The sequence below is a fragment of the Peromyscus californicus genome, unplaced genomic scaffold (genome assembly GCF_007827085.1).
Source record: "Peromyscus californicus insignis strain IS unplaced genomic scaffold, ASM782708v3 Scaffold_6__1_contigs__length_162567912, whole genome shotgun sequence".
NCBI classification, from domain to species: domain Eukaryota; kingdom Metazoa; phylum Chordata; class Mammalia; order Rodentia; family Cricetidae; genus Peromyscus; species Peromyscus californicus.
The window spans coordinates 86601242-86626524 of NW_026294584.1; the positions used below are offsets into that span (position 1 = coordinate 86601242).

General features: G+C 41.8%; 1 protein-coding gene across 1 annotated transcript in view; it reads right to left on the bottom strand.

Annotated features, from left to right (window-relative positions):
* Positions 1-489: 489 nt before the first annotated feature.
* Rmnd5a (required for meiotic nuclear division 5 homolog A) overlaps positions 490-25283 on the bottom strand; it is a 56687-nt gene continuing 31893 nt past the window's right edge. The window contains 6 exon segments of the mRNA XM_052719951.1: positions 490-4988; positions 6657-6781; positions 6783-6812; positions 9466-9568; positions 10241-10406; positions 11119-11285. Of these exon segments, the coding sequence (XP_052575911.1) occupies positions 4925-4988; positions 6657-6781; positions 6783-6812; positions 9466-9568; positions 10241-10406; positions 11119-11285 (655 nt within the window). The 3' untranslated portion in view covers positions 490-4924.

The window sequence follows — 25283 nt, forward strand, 5'->3', positions numbered from 1 at the left end:
TTTGGCCATGGTGTTTGTAACAGCACCAGAGAACAAACCAGGCCAGCCATCAAGGGAAACCAACTTATGGTGGCCCGACTCCGCTCTGAAACTGTCAACACTCGGGGCTGCCTCTGGGGCTCTTTCAGGCCACTTCATGAAACAAGATTTTCCCTTGGTAACAATCTCAATGTCTTTAAAACCTAGAAGAAGGCACACAAATCAATTCCTGTTCCCTATAGATGGCCTTAGCTTCTTGTTAAGGCTAGACAATTCAGCCTCTGTTCTTGCCCCACAGTGCTGAGGTGCACCCCCCCCCCCCTGCAACCTAGAAACACAGTCCCCTCATCTCAAGCTCTAGAAGGCTTCCAGTCACCTCTTCTTCCCACACTGCTGCTGGTGAGGTGTTGACAAAGACACTCTCTCAGGGACTCTCTCCTCTCACAGTGACCACCTCCACACCCCGCCCGGACTTGTCACCTAGCAAGTTCACAGACTGGTTCCACAAAACACTTTTTAAATGTGCAATTCTTTAATCTTAAAAAATATACACGGGAGAAGTCATGTGTTTTACATAGGAATACACACGTTAACAAAGCATTTCTTATAGTTTTCCAAACTCTATTGTATCAGTCTGAAATTTATAAATTAAACATATCAGAATTTTTAAGTTAAAATGAAATCCCTGAAACTACTGGATGTTAAGACTTTTTTCCCCCAAAATCAAATGAGCAGAGAGTATCAGTATGATTTAAGTAAGGTTTATTGTTACCTTTATTGCCTATAATCTAGAAGATGCAGTTTTATTGTGCCTTTGCAAACAGGATACATCTCTTAAAAAAACTGATCAAAAATTTCCATACATATAGCTCTATATGATAGATTACAGTGCAACACTATTCATAATTATAGAAACACTATAGAACCCAGGAGCACGGGGTAAGCCAAAGAAATACAATCCTGAGCCATCTGAGCAAGATGATCTGATGAATTCTTAGTGTAGGCTAGAAAACATAGTGAAGAAATCCATGCACGCTGCAGTCATGAGTAACCGGCCAACAGCCGTTGCTTGCTAGCTTCGGGGGTGATGGTGAATTTCCACACATGCACACTCTCACACTCCTGTTTCCTTCTGCTTCCCTCCTGTCCCAGTACATTCACTCCAGCCCCTTCCCAAAAGAAATGTTCAGGCACTAAATCCTACAGAAGCCCACACCTGCCTGGCCGTGAGGAGCTTAAGACTGCTGCTAAAATAGTGTAGGAATCCACCACACCGTGGAGCGAAGCACGCGCTGTAGGCCAGTCTAGCTGCGTTTTGCCTCTTTGGAAGTAAATGAAGCATATGCCTGCTACAGCTTAAAAACACCTTAAAAAAAAACTTCTCTTGCTACATCTTGAAGTAAATCAACAGTGGAAAATTCACCCTAAAACTAACTGCCTCATCTGCTACTAAAATACATTTGCCACTCTATTTTTGGTATCTACTCAATTGTAATTCAATATGAAAAGTTCATGAAGCCTGTACCTGCTTATGGTGAACACTACAGTACCACATACAACCTGTCAGCTGAAGGCTTATGAAACACCAAGCTTTGTATGTGATCCTTGCTACATGTTCCCTCGGTGTGTTCCGCAAGACCACAGTATTCTACTGTTACCAAAGATAATGTACAGACAGTTCAATGGTGAAAAGTATTTGGTTCGTCTTCACCATACACATCCTAGGGATGATCCGAACAATCCACGTCTCCATACCTTCCCTGAAGATAACCTGAGTCGGCTGACTAGACAGACAGACAGCATGGTTGTCAGTCTATGAGAGGTTGAGCTGGGAAACCAGAGGGCTTGTGTAGTCTACCAGCAGCTTGAATTGTGCAGATCAACCGAGCTCTTGGCTTTTGATATGCACTGTCCCAAAGGCTGACACCACTGAGGTGGAAACCCCACACAGCACAGCCTACGGGACTGGCTACCTGGAGAGGATGATTGGGGATCCTCATCCCCACATGATTTGGTGTGGGTTTAACGTCTCCCTACACATTAGCTGCTGTGGAAAAAGTCAAACGAAAAATTTACCTCCTAGCTTTCTTATTTTCAATTAAATGTCACAAACTCACAAAATACATACTCTATGAATATGAGGTGGCTCTTTTTCTTCATTTTTCTTTTAAAAATAAAGAGGCACCAATACCCGTTCATTTATGTATTAAAAGTCTCATATAATCATCAATAAAACAGAAATGGCATCTGTGATGGTCACACAAAGGAGAAAAAGATCAATGACAACCGTAGCCACTGTGGAGAGGCTCTGGCTACACCAGAATCTAAAGATGTGCTAAGAAGGTTTTACTGGTTTAGCAGAGTTCCATGGCGGCCCTTGTCCACTACCAGGAAAGGAAATGGCTAAGCCATTCTGTGGCTGTTTCCAATGCCTGGTACCCAGGTGACTGACAAGCCTGAAGAGACAGATGGCATCCTCCTGCACACTAGCGTGAGCACGGTGTGGTCTTAACTACTGTGCAGGAGGTTCTAGAGTGTAAAGGTATGTTGTACTTCAGCATCTTTGGTCAAGGTCTAGCTTCTTCAAATCCACCTTTGCTCAGTCAGTCTCTCACAGTACAAGTCCACACATGTGAAGAAGAGCTCAAGACCTAGTTCCCATGGTAAATTGTCAGATCAAGTTTCTGGTTTGGGCCTTTGCCCTCCCAGCCCGCCAGGACTACAAGACCTTACAGAGGAAGCCCTAAGGCCAGACACTTGCTAAAACTCATTTTTTTTTCAAGTTTCATGAGCTTTACAAGAAACTGCCAATGTGACTCCCAGCACCAGGAGGACCAAGCAGAGCCTTTGTCCTTAAAATGGCCTGAGCCAACTGTGTAAGGGTCTTGCTTCCAAAAGAGACTTGCCACTGGCCTCAAAAACATGTCTGTATCACACAAATTCTATGTGAAGTCTAAATGTCATGTAGATGTTTGAAGTTGGAAGGTAAGAATAAGTTATGGGGAAAAAACCTAAAAACTAAATTTGGCCTAGGAATAACAAAGTTGTTTTAAAAAGTCTGACACTCTAGAATTTAATTCAGAGGAAAATTATCTGTAGTAAACGAGTTTACACCCTCAACAGGACACTGCCTGGCACTATGCCTTTTCTCCCTCAGTCCAGAGGTCTCTGCTCTTCTTTCACTGCGGCATGGTGCATGGGGGACTCGACAGAGCACCCCAACAGTGAAGCAGAAGTCACTGTGAGCCAGGCAAGTCTGAACAAAGCATGCACTCTGAGCTGGGCCGACCATGATCCCGGCTAACCGACCCAGCACACAGTAGCCATCAAGGTGAGCTGACCACATACATGGTCATTTCACAGGGCTTCTCTGAAGTATTAGTCCCTCCCTTCACAAGCAAACGCCAGCTCCCAGGCAAACATTTTAGCAGAGACCATCGGGCTAGTATACCGCCGTGAATGCTGGCAATTTCTAATTGACTTAGCACCAAAGCCGTTATCCCCATCCCCTTAAACCAAGTCCGTCTGCAGTTTAAAACAGGAAGAGTCACATTTCTCTTTGCTTCTGTTTACAACTTTTTTCATTTTTTCATCAAAGTATTCCTATGTTGATGTTCAGATCTATATCAGATGAAATAAAGTTGTGAACTATTTGGTGATTTCCACACAGCACTCTTCTCAAGGTGAAGCATTTCATGGGGTTAAGTCAGAATTATGTCCACAGAAGTCTTTTCCATGTAGTTCCTCATACAGAATAACTCTTACACATGGCTCTTTCTGGGCAGTACATTAAATGAAGATACCTCACAAGAGAAAAGATCATATCTGTAGCCATTTGACTAATATACAGGTTCACAGTCAATCTGATAAGACACTCTGCAGAAGAGAGGCATGAACAAATACTAATTAAACACAAAACCGCAGTAAACATGGTCCACAGCACTAAAAGTTGCTAGTGTCTATCCTTAAGGACCTGAAGTGATGAGTCTGGTAATTGCATTTAGAACTGGAACATGCTTCTTCCCTTCCACATACACAATGTTTGATGCTGGTGCACATATTTATATACACATGCACAACACTGTGTGTCTATGATGATAAACTAATGTGATACCCAGCCAAGTCTTGAAGGCAGATTTGAAAGGGCAGGGTGCTAAGACCGAGAGAGCATATATCAACTTAGTAACACCCTAACTTCAGAATTCCATTTATTAAATATACTTTTTAAAAAGCACCTCTTGGTAATAAAAGCAAAGAACCAGTAATATCTCTTTCATTTTCATTATCAGCCTGCTAAATTCATGATGGGATTTTAAACAGGAAGCCTTCTAGGACTTATAGACAGAACTCGAATGCAGGCGTGCTGATTTTGAAGCAGGAGCTAGAGCAGAGAAAAACATCAAAAAGCAACATACATTTGGAATTTATCACAGCTTTCTTCCTTAAGCCAAAAAAGAAAAACAAAACAAAACAAAAAAGCAAATTCGTTGTATAACCACAATTCAATTTGTCAAACTCCTATGAAGAATTTTCATTTAATTATGTATACATAACAAGAAAGGAAGTTCTTCCACCAACACGCTCAAGCTTACAGTTATCAAGAAGATGACAGGAGGAAAAGCAGGAGGAGCACTAAAGACAGGTCAGGAAGGGCCACTTCTGTTTCTGTTTGCAGTAGAAATCACCGTATAGGAAGTACAAAACCTGCACTGAATGACAACTGCTGGTGTGTTTACTTGATCCGAAGCAAAGACCAAGAATGAAAAGCCCTATGTAACACTCGTCTGGAGTACTCCCTCCCTCGTGCACACGAGTGTGCCAGCAGCTTCTGGAGCACAGCTTACAAACCCGGCAGTCCTTGGACAACTGCAGTCAATGGATCGCTCTTGTCTCCAATGGACCCATAATTCAGTTTCACTTACAAGTTGCAAACAAACTCATTTCTTCAGAAAAATATCTGTTTGGCATCTCCCGGACTTTGTTCCATTGGGCAATATGGACATTTTAATCTGAATACAAGATGGAAAAGAATGAGTCAAGAACGATGTCAGCACTGAGCACTCCATTTGCACTTAGGTACACACACCTGTAACACGTGCAAAAAGCGTAGCTTCTATGTTTATTTGTCTGCAGGATGAACTGCACTCCTTAACGTAACTGCCAGCCAGGCTTTGTAGGGTCACAGAAAATAACACCCCAGTCAGACCCTCACCTGAAAGCTTCTTTAATACTTAGTAACTGGTGAAAATTGTTTTGCAGGTAAAACAAAGACAATTTTCTGAATACTGATTCCTGAATTTCAGAAGTAAATCTAATTTCAGCCCAGCAAGGTTTACATTGCACCTGCCCCTAAACGAATTTCAAATGTGTGAACTGTATAATTTATTTAAGGACAGCAAATCTGTTGTGAGCTGCCAAGCCTGCACCAAGAAAAGCCCACATACCTTTCAGTGACAAAGAACACTGGCTCCATGTGAACAGGGTCACCAGTGATCTGCACTGCCAGGGTTTCGGTGTGGTCTGGGAAGGGCATAAACAGTTTCTTTCAAGAAGAGACCTCCCAGGAAAGTGTCTTCCCACAATGGGGCCAGAACCAACACCAGTGAAGACTCCCCTAACTGCCTGAACTAGAATACCTTTGAGACTTTTTTTTTTAAAGTTGGGCTCATTATCTATAAAAATTACCATGCACTTTGAACCGTGATTACAATGGTAGGAATTTATCACATGTGGATAACACACACTAACACTGTATTCATCAATAGGAAACTAACTAAATAATAATATTTCTATACTGCAGAGTAGTCTACATTTTGGGGGGGCGGGGGTGGAGGCAGGAAGGCATGAGGTTGAAACAATCTCATGTAGCTAAGGATAGCCCCTCCAACTTAATATGTAGTCAAGGGTGATCTTAAATTCCAGATCCTCCTGTCTCTACTACTCAAATGCTGGGGTTATAAGCAAGTACAACCATGCCATGCTATTCTGATTAACTTTAACAACAATAACAAAGGGCAGCATACTGCCTACTGTTGCAGCATATAAAAAGATCTCCAGAGTAAATCCCTAATTGAGAAAAGTAAATCACAGAAGGGAGAAGGGTACACACAGTACATTACTCTTAAAACCTTGGGGGAGGGGTGTCCACCCAAAGAATTAGACTACATTTATAAATCTAATCACCAAATCCTTGAGCAGATTAAACTAACCAAAGAGGTTAGATGTTACCCACTTTCAATGAATAGTTAAGAAACTAATTTCTAAATCTAGTTATGGGTTGAACATGGTGCTACACACCTTAAATGCCAATACTTGGGAGGCAGGGGCACACAAATATGTGAGTTTGACCCTGGTCTGGTCTACAGATCACTAGGAATACACAGAAAAACCTTGCTCAAAAAACCAATACATAAATAAATACATAATTCTAGCTTCATTCATTTATCCTTATTACATCTTATCTTCACATAAGATTTATTTATTTCTTTTTTTTTGGTTTTTCAAGACAGGGTTTCTCTGTGTAGCTTTGCGCCTCTCCTGGAACTCACTTAGTAGCCCAGGCTGGCCTCGAACTCAGAGATCCGCCTGGCTCTGCCTCTCGAGTGCTGGGATTAAAGGCGTGCGCCACCACCGCCCGGCCCAAGATTTATTTAATGTTTAAGAAATCAGATACTTACTTGCTACCATTAAACATTTTATTCAGGGCATCTCTTGATATAATATGACCACAAACCAACTTCATGGGTGGATTGTTATCTGTTGTCTGCTGACGAAGAATGGGGCAGGCAAATATGGAGTGATACCCAGCACTTTTTACCAAGGTCCACTTCAATCTGTTTGAAAAGGAGAAGTGAGAAAGGCTAGTTAAGCCTGAGAACGACCCACATCACCATCACCGCGCAGCAAGAATATCTGTCTGGGCTGACTCTAGCGGAGCTGTCTCAAAGAACGGCAAGTCTCAGGGTTCAAAGTGGAGTTCAACAACAACTACCACTTTTTAAACCAGATTCGGAGGGCTGAGAGAACCAGGCACGGTGCTTTAGAAGCTGATACCTTTTTCGGGTGGCGGCAGGCAGCAAACTCATAGCCTGGCCCATGAGCAACCACCACTAAGCCACATACATCCCCAGCCTAAACACCTCGAAAATTTATCAGAATATATACCAAAGGCAAAAACATCAGCCACCCTGATTGCCCTAGAGGCAGCACTTGGTGAAGTGATAAATTCAGTGCAACAGCTCCTCCAAGGGCAGTCTAAATATAGTTACTGCCTGTGTGCACTTGAGACCTGAGCTTCCCATATAGTTTGGGTGAAGTGGTCCAGAGAAAACCTGAAACAGGGAGGTAAGGCAAGGCTTGCCCCCACCCCCGCCTTTTTTTGCAGTGGTGGGAATCCAATGCAGGGCTCTGAATGTGGCCAGGCAGTGTAAGCCAGCACCCCCACCCCCACCTGCTATCCTTTATGTACATGCCTTTTTTCTTTTTTGCTTTTTGAGATAAGATCTCAGTAAGTTGTCTAAGCAGGCTTTGAACTTGTGATTCCCCTGCCTCAGCCTCCCAAGTGCCTGGAATTATGGGCTTGTACCACCAATACCAGCTTAAGCCAAATCTCAACAGGATCTTTTGTGATTGGGACATTAAAGCTCATGGCATGGCATCCCCATTATGTTTTTACCACAAACATATCAAATCATATGAACGCCTGAAATCATCTAGCAGTGCAGCTGCTTCACACAGAGCCTCAGCAAATACACTGCTTCCCTTTCTTCTCAATCTATAATAGCTTTTGTCCTAAAAGTCCATTACTGCCAGGGGTGGTGGCACGCACCTTTAATTCCAGCAGAGAGAGGAGATTTGAGTTTGAGGGCAGCCTGATCTATACACTGAGTTCCATGCCAGCCAGGGACACACAGTGAGACACTGACTCAAAAAACCAAAATAAAATAGACCTACTAAGGTTCTTTAAGGAAAATTGACCAAAGGTAGGGGATAGAGTCTAGTGTTCACAGGGACCTGGGTCCAAATTACAGCACCACAAAAATGGTGGAACAGACCTATAAACCTGGTACCCAGGAGGATCGGAAGGAACCTAAACTAGACACATAGTAAGAGCCTCTTAAAAAAAAAAAGAAAAAAAGAGGATGAAAGTCAAAAGTACATGAAAGCAATCGTGAGGGGAGATGGCCAACCACCGCGCCTGTTGCTTTCCTAGCCCCAAGTGCACACTGTCAGTTGGGATCCTACTGAGTGTTCTACTTCAGTGTGCACATTTCAAAGATGCTCACAGCATGATCCTAAAACTGCCAGGGTTGGGCACCTGCTTACGGATCGTGTTCTTTCACTTGCTCAGGCAGCAGAGTAGAGTGCTGCTTCTGTCCCGACCACAGGCAGTACCAGGAGGGCACCTGTGCCTTTAATCACAAACCATCTTCAACAAGCTCTTCCAGTTGATGCAACCCACTGACAGGCTTACAGCTGGAGGAACAAGGCAACTGCAGACAAACCTGTGGTGGTGTGGCAACAAGAAGCCAGCGCCCAAGGCTTAACTTAGTCCTCCAGGGTCTGGACATAATGGTGTCAGAAATGGTAATTGCAAGTTAAAAAGTCTTAGTGTCTACTGCCAGAGGAAACACATACAATAAACTTTGCACCTCATGTCATAACCACCATGGCAGCCACCAAGTGCCTGCCACCTCTAGGCTTCAGTAGTCCATAAAGAGAAGGGACCCTCTTGTTACAGATAACAAACTACTGCCCACAAGTGAGTTCACGAGAAGACACTCTGTGTGCTAACAGAAGGTACAACTCTCCCCACTTCTGGGGTTTGCATCTATCAGCTTGCAACCGAAACTGAAGTCAAAATTGTGGATACACTCCCCCAGTGTCTCCAAAAGATACTATGTCCCACATATCTATTTTCTTGTTTGATTCTGTTATTGTTGAGAGAGGGTGGTCTCAATGAGGCCCTGGCTGCCTTGGAACTCACTATGTAGGTAAGCCTGGCCTCAAACTCAAAGATTTGCCTGCCTCTGCCTCCCAAGTGCTGGAATTAGTGTGCACCACCACCCCCACACCTATTTTAATTTGAATTTGTTAACTGATCTGTTTCCTTTTTAAAGCGGTGCTGGACCCAAAGCTATTCTCTCCACTCTATTTTTCACTCCTGTTAGGTGCATTAAAACAAGCAAACAAAAACAAACCCATTGAGTGGCTATAACCGTGTTTTCTGAAGAAATGGCACGATGAGCACTTTTAACTCTTTTTTTTAAAGATTTATTTATGTACCAGTGCTCAACCTGCATGTACAACTTTATGCCAGAAGAGGGCATCAGATCCCCCTATAGACAGTTGTGAGCCTCCGTGTGGTTGCTGGGAATTGAACTCAGGACCTCTGGAAGAGCACCAGTGCTCATAACCACTGAGCCATCCCTCCCACTTTGACCTCTTCTAAGGTGGAAGGGTAAGTAAACTGTCGCTAGAACTCACAGGTAATTCGTCTTTCTGGTTCCAAACTCCAGTGCACTGTCTCTGCTCAATCACAGCTTTGATGTTAATGAGAGCGGGCAGTGCCACACAGCCTGCGGAGAAACTGAGGGCAGAGAGGGAAGAAACATCAGTGCCAATGCCAAGCATACACCTGTAAGCTGTTTCCTCTGAAAGAAAAAGAAACTCATTTTCTCCCCATCCTCCTGCTCCCAGCCCTCAGCTATATTTCCTGTAGTTACTAAAAAAATAATCCCCTTTACAAACAAAACATAAAACCCTAGTGCTACCAACATAAGCCTAGCCAGTATGGGAGAAGGGGGGGGGGACCACAGACCTAAGTGCTTTATGTAAATGTCCTTTTGTGTCACACAGAATGCTAAAAAAAAAAAAAAAAAGTAACCCAAATGCCAACTAAAAGCAGTACTGACTGCCTACCCAAGGCACTGCTGAGCTCAAAGCATTTCCTAGGTAGCCAGCACAGTAGTGAGGAGCAGTGAGTACCTGCCAAGGCTGGTGACAACCCCCCACAACACAGACCTTCATCTGTACAAAGGTCGGCAACGGGAAAAGGGGTTTTGGACTCCCTGGTTCCCAGACCACACTTGGAGAAGAGCTACCCTAAAACTGTGTCACTGCCAACTGTGACAAGCACTTGAAGTACCCACTGCACGCTTCTGCAGAAAGACAACACAATCTACTGGCTTAAACATAAAGGAAACAGGAAAAGTGGCCCAACACAGTGCCCATTTCAGAGCGAGCAGGGCCATTACTGCACCTGACACTGAGCGGAGACTCCACGGAGAGCCCCAGGAGGGCACAGGCATCCCGGGTAAAGATGTCACAGATGTCAGCCCACTGATTTGCATCAAGCAGGTGAACATATGGTGAATTCTCAATCCCTTGTCTCAGGTACACGAGGCTTCCCATCAATACCTGAATGTCTGAAAGAAAAAGCCCCGGCAAAATGGAGGTGTGCACAGCCATATCTGAAACAGCATTTCCTTGTGAACAACAGGCTGAGAAAGCTAAGAACATCTCCATCCCATGTAGCATATCCTAAAGCAATGCAAACACTCTGGTCCCTAATCTTGACTGCCAAGTCCCTCCCCGTAAACTAAGGACACAGCATGGGAGAGGAGGAGAAAAGGGAAGCTCTTCAACACTCAACTTGGAATTTCTAGTCTTTCCCCGGCACGCATGTCTGGTGAAGGAGGAGCCATACTCACCACACTGGTATGTGAAATACACATATGGTAATGTGGTAATACACAAGTGTCTCGTCAGTGTCTTAGAGTAAGGACGCCCCAACTCTGCAATGTCTCTGGCCTCAGTGCTGTGCTGCTGCTCTAGTCAGTTCGCAATGCTCCTATTACCAGTTAGCCCAACCATCTTATTCCTTAGCAGACGTATAGGACAGACACTGTGGTGGCTACTGGCTCTTTCCAAACCCTAAAAATCTGACTCCAGCCATGCTGGTGGTGCTCATCTGTATTCCCAGCATTCTGGAGGCTGCTGACACAGGAGGATCACAAGTTTGAGACCAGCCTGGACTACACAGAGAGACTCTCTCAATTCCCTGTACTTTCTCTCCCCACCTGCCCAGGCTCCCTCCCCAAAGTACAAAGGAAAACAGTTGTCTGACTCCAGACTTACCTTTTTGATGATTTAGGGCAAATGGTTGGAAATTTTTCGCATACTGTAAGGCTTCCCGCTGATTTGTAGTTCCACCCATTAATAAGCTAATAAAGTACAGTCGGTGTAGCTTAAATTCCAAGGAGCTGTTTTGGGCTATGAGCATTTCTCGGTTTGATACTGCCCACCTAAAGCAACAGAAAAAGGTTTTAAGAATAATCAAGGGCCTGAGCAAGGTGTTTTAAAAACTGGTTGACATCTAGCATGTGAAAAGGGGGTCTGGTCTGCCATCTTGTGGGAAGTTGTAGTACCATCAACCATTAGGAGATGGGAACACAGGGAAAAACATACCAAGTTAGAGAACAACTACTTCTTTAATGAGGTTTCATAGTAAGAATGACTCTGGAATGTCACATAATACACTTGGATTCCAAGAGGGCCACATTCTGGAGTGTGAGCCTTGGGATTCACACCTAGATTGCTTAGAGCTACCCCTCTTCCTATTAAACCAGCCTATCTGCAAATAACCAAAACTCTGAAGGTGAACCTCTTAGCTTTTAAATTACATTCTCCCATTTATTTATGCATTCATTCCTTATTGGGGGCCATCTCACCATGACCTTCATGTGGAACTCAGAGGACAGCCTATGAAGTCATTTCTTTCCTTCCACCATGGTGGATAGAGGGCACTGAATCCAGGTACGGCTTGGTGCGAGCGTCTTTCTTTACCTGCTGCTGCATATCTCACTGCAGGCCTGGAGTCTCCTACTTTATGCTACTCTGTTTTGCATTAAAAATTAGCAAACGGGCGTGTGTGCGTGTGTGCGTGTGCGTGTGCGTGTGTGTGTGTGTGTGTGTACAGCTTAGTGATAGGGTGTTGGTTTACAACACATACAGAAGGGTCCTGGGTTCAATCCTCGGCAGTACAAAAACAAACAAAACCAGCAAACAGATATTTCTCAATGTACTTGCTGTCTTTTTTTTATCTTATGCCTGTGTTCTGTTCCCTTGTATGTGTGTACACTGTGTGCACACTGAGTGTGTGTCAGGTGCCCTCGAAGGCCAGAAGAGGGCACTGGATCTCCTGGAACTGGAGTTACAGACTGTTTTGATCTGCCACGTGGATGCGGGGAACTAAGCCCAAGTCTCCTGGAAGAGTAACAATACTCTTGTGCTGAGTCCCAGCACTTTCAGTCTTAACAGAAGGACAGAAAACAGCACACACGCATACACACTGTATCTACACATAGTGTCCGAAAGATGTGTATAGATACCATATATGTTATGAAGGGCAAGGACGGCTTCTGCTCTGAGACTCTGAGGTACCCTGAGTGAGTAGGTACCAGCAGCACAAGCAGGGACTAACTAACTCTCAGTGAACTGGGACTACCATGTCAAGCGTGATAAAAACAAATGTACCACAAGTCAGCTGTTAAAATCAAAGCTTACAATGTGATAAGGAAGCTTTATTTCTCTAGATGTTCAACTATAAAAGCTATTCTTTAATTGACTTTTACTTGGGCATTTGTCTAGCTAACCCAGTGGAATCTGAACTAGGTATGAATATAAAATGTGAGTAACTTGAGATGGGCTATGTTTCAGTGGCACAGTGCTTGCCCAGCATACACCAGGCCTCTGCTTTGATACCTAGTGCCACTGGGTGGGGTGGGGGAGATGGGCATAATAAAGATGACATAAAATCTGAGTAACTTTTTTTTTAAACACAAACTTTTTTTTTTAAAGATTTATTAATTTATTATGTATACAGCATGTATGACTGCAGGCCAGAAGAGGGCACCAGATCTCATTACAGATGGTTGTGAGCCACCATGTGGTTGCTGGGAATTGAACTCAGGACCTCTGAAAGAGCAGTCAGTGCTTTTAACCTCTGAGCCATCTCTCCAGCCCCTGAGTAACTTATTACACCATACTTAACATTAAAATATTCCTTAACTAATAAAATCCCGGCAGCATTCTTGTCCCTACCATTAGCTTTCTCAAGCCGCCCAACACTCATCAGTGAGTGACCATCTGAATAGATGAAACAAAACACTGTTTTTCCAGCTCTCTGCGATTAGCCTTCTTCCAACAGTTCAACTACTTTTAACATTTAGGCTGCAGGTTAGACAAATTCAAATTTTTATAAAAGTAAAGGCTTTTAATCCAAAGCAGAAATAAATGTGCCAAACAGGCATGTCCACCTTTTTGACTTTGTGACATGATGTTATCATATTCAAAGTTTATGCTTAAGAATCAGCAAGAGGGAAAAAAAACACATGTGTTTTGTTTTTGTTTTCTTCTGAGATTGGCTGATCCTGCTTAATATTATATATTCTAAGTCTCTGCGTTTTCCTGCAAACTTTGTGCTTTCACTTTTCTTTAGAGCTGAAAAATACTCTGTATTATCCATGTAATATACTTTCATCATCCATGCATCTGCTGGACTAGGTTGGCTCCGTTTCCTGGCTACTGTGACAAACGCAGGGTGCCACTGTCTCTGTGGTAGGTAACAGGGTTCTCTGTGTATATGCCCAGGAGTGGAATGCAGGCTTCTGTTTTGTTTTGTTTTTTATTTTATCGGTGTTTTGCCTGTACATATGTCTGTGCGAGGGTGTTAGATCCTGGAGTTACAGACAGTTGTGAGCTGCCATGTGGGTGCTGGGAATTGAACCCAGGACCTCTGGAAGAGCAGTCAGTGCTCTTAACCACTGAGCCATCTCTCCAGCCCACCCACCCACCCACCCTTTTTTGAGGAGTTTTTCGAGACAGGGTTTCTCTGTGTAGTTTTGGTGCCTGTCCTGGATCTCACTCTGTAGACCAGGCTGGCCTCGAGCTCACAGAGATCTGCCTGCCTCTGCCTTCCGAGTGCTGGGATTAAAGGCGTGCGCCACCACCGCCCAGCGAATTTAAGTAAATTTACAAATGTTGTGTTGGCCACTCAGCTCTCTAGGGACCCGTGGCCGAGGCTGTATCTGCTTCTGCTCCCTGCTAATTCAGATTCAGAGACTGCAGCCACTGCGCCTTGGTTTTCACTTTACCCCACAGCTCCCCATGGGCTGATGGCTCATCCTAGCTGCACTTCCACATTGTCAAAGGACATGTGAATGTCACCTTTCAGCCTTCATAAACGGATCCCCAAATGCTGCTACTTAGTGACCAAGCAGTGGCACCCACACCAACACACACTTGACGGGACATGAGCAGTCTACTCGGCTTAGCCTGGGGCAAGGCTTGGTATACCGAAGGCTCTGTACTCAGATTTCCTACCATCCCCAAAATAATAACATGATTTGGCTCGCACCGTTAGCTCTCCCTCAGGAGTCTACTCTGCTGCTCCCTCTCCTCCCTAAATTTGCCACTCAGATAGGTGTCTATTTCTGGTCACAATCAAAGAAAAATGCACCCGGCCAAGTCTCACAACATACACCACTATACCCTTTCCAGCAGGTTAAAGGCTACAAGCATCCTTCCCTTCTAGTCTTCCTTAGGGAGACGTTCTCCACTCTTCCTATTTTTAAGTTTCAGCCCTATAAGTACGGACTTAAAAAAAAGCTTTTAATAGTACAATCCAAATGTCTTCAAAATTCAAACGCTAATAAGTCTAATTCAACAAAAAAAGCTAGCAACCCCATAACTTCACTGTGGAGATGGACCACAGTTCATTCAAAGGTATTATCAGCCCTCTGGGTGTGGACCCAAGGTCTAACTCCCCTCCAGCCTTTCCTCCTATCCCATCTTTGTGTCCTGCCAATCTAACCCACAAAAGCACTCTCAACCAGGGATCCCATGGCATCACAATTAACTAGGATCCAGAAAGGGTAACAACAACCAAAGAATGGGACACCCACCCAAAAAAGACAAGTCCAGGTATCTACACCAAGAACACCTCAAACATCCTAACTCCAGATACCTAGATCCAAGCCTCAAAACACAAATATAAACAGCAAAGACAACATGTCTCCTCCAGAAACAAATCTATTGCAAGAGGCCCTGAGAAATGCAATTTAACTGACGTACAAGACAGGGGCTTCGAAAAACCAATTTTGAGTATGTTAAAGAAGGTATGAATAAAAGCCTCAATGAAGACCATGAAAACAAAAACAGTGGAACGAAATAATGAAAACATTTCAAGTAGAAACAGAATCACTACAAAAAACCAAAACTGAGATAAAACTAGAAGTGAAAAATTTAGGAGATCAAACAAAAATGTCATAGATAAGCCTCACCAACAGATTACAAGACATGGAGAATGTCAGGCACTGAAGAAAAAGTAGAAGAAATGGATGACTCTGTCACTGGACAGGACATTGTTAATATATAATGGAGTTTTTTGTTCGACTTTGTCAAATGTTAATGGACTAGACATTTTTAGAAAAGAAACTAAAGAGGTATAAGTGTATAAATTTGAAAGACATTATAAGATAGTTCTGTTAGTAATATAAGTTAGGATAGAAAGTGAATCAGGTACATTTTGGACTTACCAAAATAGGATAGATAATGGAATTATTTTCTTGGAGTCTGTCAAATGCAAATGGACTAGACATTGTTTAGGTATTTATTGCTTGTATATATTGTATATAGTTGTTGTACTTATTGGATATAGTTTTTCTTGTATTAGTTATAAGCTTTTTTAAATTTTAGACAAAAAAGGGGAAATGTGGTGGTATTGTGTTCCCCAAAATATTGTGTGACCCTAATAAACTTATCTGGGATCAGAGAACAGAACAGCCACTAGATATAAAGGCCAGAAAATGGTGGTGCACACGCCTTTAATCCTATCACTTGGGAGGCAGAGATCCATCTGGATCTCTGTGAGTTCAAGGCCACACTGGGAACAAAAAGGCATAGTGACTCACACCTTTAATCCCAGGAAGTAATGGCAGGAGGCAGAAAGGTATTTAAGGCGTGGGGACGAGGAACTATAGGCTGCTTAAGCTTTTAGGCTTTTGGCAGCACAGTTCAGCTGAGAGGCATCCAGTCTGAGGTAACAGGATCAGCTGTGGAACTGGCAAGGTGAGGTGGCTGTGGCTTGTTCTGCTTCTCTGATCTTCCAGCATTCACCCCCATACCTGGCTCCAGGTTTGTCTTTATTAATAACTTTTAATATTCCTGTTACATAACTCAGTCAAAAAAAATGTTAAGTCCAAAAAATTCCAGGCACAAAACATCTAGGAAACATGGGACACAATGCAAAGACCAAATCTACAAATAATAGGAATAGAGGAAGAAGAAACCCAAGTCGAAGGCAAATAAGATAATTTTAAACAAAATCATAGAAGAAACTTTCCCCATCCAAGAGGAAGTTGCCTATCAAAGTATATACTCAAAAAATACCCAACAGACAGGACCAGAAAAGAAATTCCCCATGGCACATGACAACCCAAACACTAAACATACAACAGCAATATAAAGGATGTTAAAAGATGCAAGGGATAAAGACAAGTCACACATAAAGGCAGGCTGATTAGAATACGCCTCATTTCTTTTTTTTTTTTTTTTTTTTGGTTTTTCAAGACAGGGTTTCTCTGTGTAGCTTTGCGCCTTTCCTGAAACTTGCTTTGGAGACCAGGCTGGCCTCGAACTAACAGAGATCCGCCTGGCTCTGCCTCCCGAGTGCTGGGATTAAAGGCGTGCGCCACCACCGCCCGGCTTGAATACGCCTCATTTCTTAATGGAGACTCTGAAAACCAGGAGGCCTGGACTGAGACCACAGATGCCAGCCCAGAATACTATACATAGCAAAACTATCACTAACAACTGAGAAAAAGAAAACGAACATTCCAAAATAAAACCAAATTTAAGCAATTTCTATCTAATTATCCAGATCTACAGAAGGCACTGGAAGGAAAACTTCAGTTTGCAGAGGTTTAACTATATCCAAGAAGACAAAATGAATAAATAGTCCCAGAACAGTAAATCAAAAGTGTGTATATGGAGAAACAACCCACATCATAACAATAAATAACAGGAATCAATAAATACTGCTCATTGATAACTCTCAATATCAATGGTCTCAATTCCCCCAATAAAAAGACACAGAATGGATTAGAACACAGGATCCAGGGTCTGCAGAGTGTGCTCAGTGGCTAAAAGCACTTGTTGTTCTTACAGAGGATCTGAGTTCCATTCCCAGCACCCACATGGTAGTTTACAATCATCTGTAACTCTGGTTCCAGGGGATTCATTCCTTCTTCTGACCTCCAAAGGCACCACCAAGCATGCACATGGTGCACAGGCAGACATGCAGGCAAAAATACAAAATAAAATTATAAATCCAAATAATAATAATAATTTTTAAAAAACAACAGGATTTATCTTTTGGCTGTATCCAAGAAATCTACCTCATCATGAAGGATAGACATCACCTCAGGGTAAAAAAAATGGAAAAAGTATTTGAAGCAAATAAAACCAAGAAGCAAGCAATTATGGCTATTTTAATATCTGATAAAACAATCTTCAAACTCGACTTAGTCAGAGATAGGGAAAGATATTATACACTCACCAAAGGGGAAAATCCACCAAGAGGATACGGCAACTCTAAATATCTATCCACCAAACACAAGGACACTCAAGTTTATACACTACTACAGTTAAAATCACATACAGACCCCCACCTAATGATAGTTGGTGACTTCAACATCCCACTCTCACCAACAAACAAGACAGACATCTGGACAAAAACTTAACAGAAATCTTGGAGCTAAATAATACCATAAATTAAATGGACCCAGCAGACATCTATAGAACATTCTACCCAAACATAAATGTACTTTCTTCTCAGCAGCTATTAGAACTTTCTCCAAATATTGAACACATACTAGGACACAAAACAAATCTCAACAGATCTCACTACTAAATGAAAAATGGTCAAGACAGAAATCAAGAAGAAAATGTAACAATTTTAGAACTGAATACAAAGGAAAACACAACATAGGCAGACCTATGGGACACTACAAAGGCGGTTCTTCCAGGCAAGTTCACAGCACTAAGTGCCTACATGAAAGAGAGAGAGAGAGAGAGAGAGAGAGAGAGAGAGAGAGAGAGAGAGAGACAGCTTTCATGTGAACAACACACACCTGAAAGCTTTAGAACAGGAAGAAAGAGGAGAAGGCAAGAAATAATCAAACTCAGGGCTGAAATCAATGAAATAGAAACAGGCAAACAAACAAAACTTGCAAAGAATCAATGAAAGGAAGACTTGCTTCTTTGAGAAAATCAACTACAGTGGCAAAGTCTTAGCCAAATTAACCAAAAGACACAGAGAGAAGAACCAAATTAATAAAATTAGAGACGAAAGAGGGACATTACCACATACATCAAGGAAGTGCACAGAATCATAAGGACATACTCCAAAAATCTGTACTCCACAAAACTGCAAAAACTAAAAGAAATGGGTGAATTACTTGACATGAAAGTTAAATCGAGATCAAATAAGCAACTTAAACAAGCCCCAAGCCCCTAGTGAAATAGAAGCAGTAATTACAAGTCTCACAGCCAAAAAGAGCCCAGGGCCAGATGTGTTCAGCTCAGAAAACTACCAGACCTTCAAAGAAGAATTAACGCCAATACTCCCCAAATTCTTCCACAAAATGGAAACTGAAGGAACAGTTACTCATTCTTCTTAAGGCACTGACACCCTGATACCAAAACCACACAAAGACCCAACAAAAAGAAAATTATACACTAATATGCCTTAAGAATGTAGACGCAAAATTTCTCAAATTACTTGCAAACCAAATCTAAGAACACATCAAAAAGGTTATCCACCATGATCAAGTTGGAGTCATCCCAGAGATGCAGGGATGGTTCAACATAACATAACATAAATCAATAAACATAATCCACCATATAAATATACTGAAAGACAGAAACCACACAATCATCTCATTAGAGGCAGAAAAGACCATTAACAAAACCCAGCATCTCTTCAGGATAATAGTCCTGGAGAGACTATGGATACAAAGACATACCACAACACAATTAAGGTGATTTCCAGCAAGCTCACAGCCAACATTAACCTAAATGGAGAGAAACTTAAAGTATTTCCACTAGTATCAGGAACAAGACAAGGATGTCCATTCTCTCCATAGTTCAATGTAGTACCTGAAGATTCAGCTAGAGCAGTAAGACAACTGAAGGAGATCAAGGAAGTATAAAGATGAAAGAAAGAAGTCAAAGTATCCTTGTTTGCAGATGATAAGAGTTTATACATAAAAGTCCCTAAATATTCTACCCAGAAACTTCTAGAGCTGGTATCTACTTTCAGCAAAGTAGCAGGATACAAAATGAACACCCCATCCCCAACATACACACAAACAAAAAGAAAAGAAAAACAGTAGCCTTCTTATATATAAATAGCAAAAAAAAAAAAAAAAAAAAAAAAAAAAAAAAAAAAAAAAACTGAGAAAGAAATCAGGAAAACATCTTTCACAATAGCCTAAAAAAAAAAAAATTAATCTTGAGATAAGTCAAGCAAGTTAAAAGACTTGTAGAATAAAGACTTTAAGACACCAGAAGATGGAAAGATCTTCATGCTTGTGTGTGGTGATATATTGTTTGTAATCTAGGAAATAAAGCTTGCCTAAAGATCAGAGGACAAAGCCAGTCACAGAGTTAGCCACAGAGGTCAGGCAGTGGTGGCACACACCTTTAATCCCAGCATTTGGGAGGCAGAGGCAGAGATCCCTCTGGATTTCTGTGAGTTCAAAGCCCACACCAGCTACATGAGATGAATCCAGTCTAAAAGAGAAACAGAGACAGGCAGTGGTGGCACACACCTTTAATTCCAGCACTTAGGATCACACACCTTCAATCTTAGCAGTAGGATGGTTGAGACAGGAAGTAATATGGCTAGGCAGAGAAAGGAATATAAGGCAGAAGACAGAAACTCTTTCAGGATGAGGAGCTGGTGAGGTAAGAGGTGGTGGCTGTGGCTTGCTCTGCTTTTCTGATCTTTCAGCTTTCGCCCTGGTATCTGGCTCTAGGTTTTTATTAAGACCAATTAGGATTTGTGCAATACTTGTGGATCTGTATTTTAATATTATGAAAAAGGCCACCCTACCAAAAATAATCTACAGATTCAATGCAATCACCATCAAAATTATATCACAATTCTTCACAGAAATTGAAAAAACAATCTTCAGCTTCATATGGAAGCTGGCATAAAGTTTTGGTTGTTTTTTTTGGGGGGGGGTTGGTTTTTCAAGACAGGATTTCTCTGTGTAGCTTTGCGTCTTTCCTGGAACTCACTCTGTAGCCCAGGTTGACCTCGAACTCACAGAGATCTGCCTCCTAAGTGCTGGGATTAAAGGTGTATGCCACCACCGCCCGGCAGCATAAAGTTTTATTGGCATAAAAACAGCCATAGTGACCAATGAATCAAACCAGACATAATTCTGCAAATTTTTGACAAAAAGCAAAGAAGCCAAAAATATACACCTGAGAAAAGACAGTAATTTCAAAAAATGGTGCTGGTCAAACTGGATGGCTGAATGTAGAAGTATATAAATAGATCCATATTGATTATCCGGCACAAAACTTAACTCCAAATATTAAGGTCCTTGAAACATTTGGAGTTAAGTTTTATGATTTGCCTGGAAGGTATGCTGATGCTATAACAGCATAAATGTCATGGATGCAACCCATGATTGTATTTAAGGTTTACTCCATGAAATGGCAACCATATCTGACAACTGCCAAGAACCAGAGACCTACTATTATTCTGCTACAGAAGCACAGCATTAAAATGACTCCTAATGACACAGTGCTATACTCATAGATGACCGTCTCACTCAACCCATCAAAGTTCTTTCAGTAGATGGGAATGAACAGAGAGGAACCCTCAACTGGACAATGTGCAGACAGTGAGGTAGAAGTCCCATGCCAGGTGCAGCTGGCCAATACAAATGAATGGTATTTCTGTAGACGTCTTTTGTTTCATTTTGCTTTGTTTTGACTTTTGATTCAAGGTTTCTCTGTGTAGCCCTGGCTGTGTTGGAACTCACTCTGTAGACCAGATTGGCTTTGAACTCAAGAGATCCACCACCTGTCTCTACCTCTCAAGTGCTGGGATTAGGAGTGTGAGCCACCACTGCCTGGCTGTTTTTGTCATTTTTTGTTTTTGGTCTTTTGCTTATTTGTTTATATTTTCCTTTGTGTTTGTGCTTTTTGTGTTCTTGTTTTTTGTTGTTTGCTTGTTTTGTTGAAAGAAAAAAATAGGGCATAATGTTGGATGGGTAGGGAGGTTAGGAGGCTCTTGGAGGAACTGAGAGAGGGAGAAAAACATGATCAAAATATAGTGTCTGGAATGTTTTTTCACAAAAAGAGGGTATTTTCAAACAGTGAAGTCTTGGTTATTGGCTAACTCCATCATTAGAAATACTTATGTTTTGTTTTTTTTTTAATCTCAGAGTTGATGTAGCTTTTAAAAAAAGATTTTTATTATTATTATATTTAAAATTATATCCCTGTATGGGTATGTATACATGAGTGCTGTCTAGAAGAGTGCCAGATCCCCTGGAGCTGGAGTTACAGATGGTTGTGAGCCATCCAGCCTGGGTGCTGGGAATCCGATTTGGGTCCTCCTTTCAGAGAGCAGTAAGTGCTCTCAACTGCTGAGCCATTTCTCCAGCCTGTCTTTGTCCTTTTTGTCAGCTGTTTAAGAAACCATACAAAGGGGCAAGATTACTCAGTGGGTAAAGAGACTTGTTACCAAGAGTGACAATCTGAATTTAATTCCCAGGGTGCATATGGAGAAATAAAAGAACAAACTTCTGCAAGTTACACGTGCACATATACACGCACACACAAAATAATAAAATGTCAACTGTTTTTTCTTAAAGAACTCACAGTCATGTGTGGTGGCACATGCCTGTATTCCCAGCACTAAGGAGGCTAATGACCGCATGGGCTACAGATAGCATTAGTGACATTTTGTTTCAAAAAGAACAGAGGAAGAGGAGAAGATGGAGACTAGAGTATTACACACACGATTAACACAAACACAAACAAGCTGGCCACTGATCCCAGTACTTGGGAGGTAGACTGCAGGACAATCAGAAATTCAAGACCAACCTAAGCTACCTGAGACCCTATCTCATAAGAACAAAAAATCCTAAAACAAAAAGTAACACACACATACTCAACTTTACAGAGGTTCTCAGACATACAGGCACACGTTGTTCCAATGCTGAACCCTCGGTGAGGACAGAGTCAGATTATGCTTATTCTCTTCCTGAGGACCAAGCTTGGAACTTCCTATAAACTTCTAGCAGCAGTAAATTGAAAACAGAAAAAGATGTTATTACCTCCAATGTGCTCTCCTCTCTTCGAGTCTCCTTACTGAATTGCTCTATCTTTTCTGTAGCCTCGTCACTGGCCCCTCACTACACTGTTTTCTGAGACAGCTAGCCCAGACTGGCCTAGAACTTTCTATATAGCAGAGGATGACTGAATTCCTCATCTTCCTGCCTCCACCTTCCAAGTGCTGGGATTACAGGTGTGTGTACCATATCCACTCTTTGTAATTAGCTTCTCTTTAATTGAAGTGTTCTTTCTCCACCACTCTGCATATAAACAGATTTAGTTGAAAATGGATCATCTTTCTTTTTTTGGTCTTCTCAGAATTAAGGCCAATTAATCGGGTAAGAAGAAAATCAAACTCTAGGGAAAAAACCCAACTTGTTCAACCTTGGATGCCCTTCTCCACTGTCTCCCCATGAAAGCCCTGTTTCCTCTACTGCCTGTGGTTACTGAGAGCTGCTTGAAGTGAAAGGCTGCACACCCGTGCGAAGCTTCACAGTGAAGAACAAGAGACGGACACCACTAACTATTTAAAATTAAAAAAAATTCGTGTGTGGATGTTTTGCCTGCATGTATGTCTGTGTACTATGTACATGCCTGGTTTCCACAGAGGCCGGAAGAAGGAGTCAGATGCCCTGGAACTGGAGTTACAGATGGTTGTAAATCACCATGTGGGTGCCAAAAATTGAACCCAGACCCTCTGAAAGAGCAACCAGTGAGTTCTCTTAACTCCCAAACCATCTTTCTAGCCTCAACAGAAACTAAGCACCGTTCACTTGGTTCGTTATCAAATCTGACCGTCAGGAGCTTCCACCTGCTTCTCCACTTTCACTTCCTAGCCCGTTTTTCTATTAAAAAGCTGTATTTTATTCATTCACACTATAGCTTCTCTTAACAAGGATTCTTATCCGTGAGACCACTAATCAAACAGTACACCATGACACCACAAAGGCAGTCTCATCTGACTTTTCTTTCCTTCCCTACCTAATTTCCGGCCTTAGAGATGGGGCAGCCTGCCGGGTACTGCTGACAGCCTGTCCCATCTAAACCCTTCTGCAGCATAAATCAAGGCATTATTTTCTTATCGTATGAGAAAAATTCTGCATCCTTTACTTTTTCTTTCTTTCTCCTTATAATCACTCAGTTATTTTTGGTTCTTCAAGGTGTTCCATGGAGGGTTTTTCGCTAACAGAGGCAGTGGGGGAATGCTCTCACATGTCCCAGGAAATCATTTTATGATTTAAGATGGTTACATATCATCAGTAGTGATCCTTAAGATGTCCCCCGGAGTCAAAAGATTATGTTTGTGCCATCATAAACGCATAAGCCTATCTACAGAAGACACAGGTAAACTTCCTTATAAGATAAATGCAAACTAAATATACTAAGATGCTGTCCTTTCCTACAACATACATGTTATCAAAGTTGCAAAGACTTTATTATTATTATTGTTTTGTTTTCCTTGACAGGGCTTCTCTGTCTCTGCCTCCTGAATGCTAGGATTAAAGGTGTGTACCACCATCGACGGCTGAAGGGACTCTTTAGACCTATGGCATCGTTTCATTTTGGAACAACTTGTACAGAGGAAAACTTGGCAAAAAAAAAATCAACCCAAGTTTTAAATTCACCATGACCCAATGTTCTAGGAAGGCACCCGACAGACAGAGCAGGGCACAATGAAAATAACATAAATTAATCACTGTTGTACTGATTATTAGATAAAATGCTAGAAACTATCAAAATATGTATCAATATACCTGAAATGGTTAAATAAAATCCAGGTATAAACTCAAAATACTAAGCAGTCACACTGAAGACTTACTTATCCAGACAGATGCAAAAAAGGTTAATGGTGACTGCCTAAAGCGGTGAGATACTGGGTGACTTACAGTCAGGAGGAGAGATCCCTCACTACATTTTTACTTTACTGTACCTTTTAAATTTTTTTTTTAAACCTGGTCCATGTATTACCTACTTGGAATAATTAATGTTAACCCTAAACTCAAATATAAAGGTTTTGTGTTGTCTGTTTTATACTCTTAACTCTTCTGGGGACCCATCACCCAGTTCCCAAATAAATCACACGGAGACTTATTATTACTAATGAATGCCAGGCCTTAGCTTGGCTTTTTTTTAGCCAGCTTTTCTTAAATTATCCCATCTACCTTTTGCCTCTGGGCTTTTACCTTTCTCTATTTCTGTGTATCTTTCTTTACTTCTTACTCCGTGTCTGGCTGTGTAGCGGGGTGGCTGGCCCCTTCTTTTCTTGCTCCTTCATCTCTCCCAGATTTCTCCTTCTATTTATTCTCTCTGCCTGCCTATCCCTTTCTCCTGCCTAGCTATCGGCCATTCAGCTCTTTATTAGACCAATCAGGTGTTTTACACAGGTACAGTAACAAAGCTTCACAGAGTTAAACAAATGCAACACATCTTTGCATCATTAAACAAATGTTCTACAAAATCAACAAATGTAACACATCTTAAAATAATATTCTACAACAGTTTAATATAAAAATACTTAATTTTTTTTTTTTTTCAAGACAGAGTTTTCTCTGTGTAACAGTCCTGGCTGTCCTGGAACTCACTTTGTAGACCAGGCTGGCCTCAAACTCATAGAAATCTGCTTGTCTCTCAATGTGATGTTTTTGAAGGGAGGCCAACATCAGATGTTTAACTTGTGAATATTAAATTTCCGACAACAACCTCTTACCCTGACTGCATGTCATGGAGTGTACACTAAACCACCTTCTACTTGGAGCTGCTTCTGAGCTGCCTCAGAGCCACAGGCAACTCAAAGCTTCTAAAAGTAGTCTTCTTAAGTGTTTTGTTTTGTCTTTAAAGAAAAAAAATTTCCCCTAAATCCACAAAATTGAAGTCAGATTCCA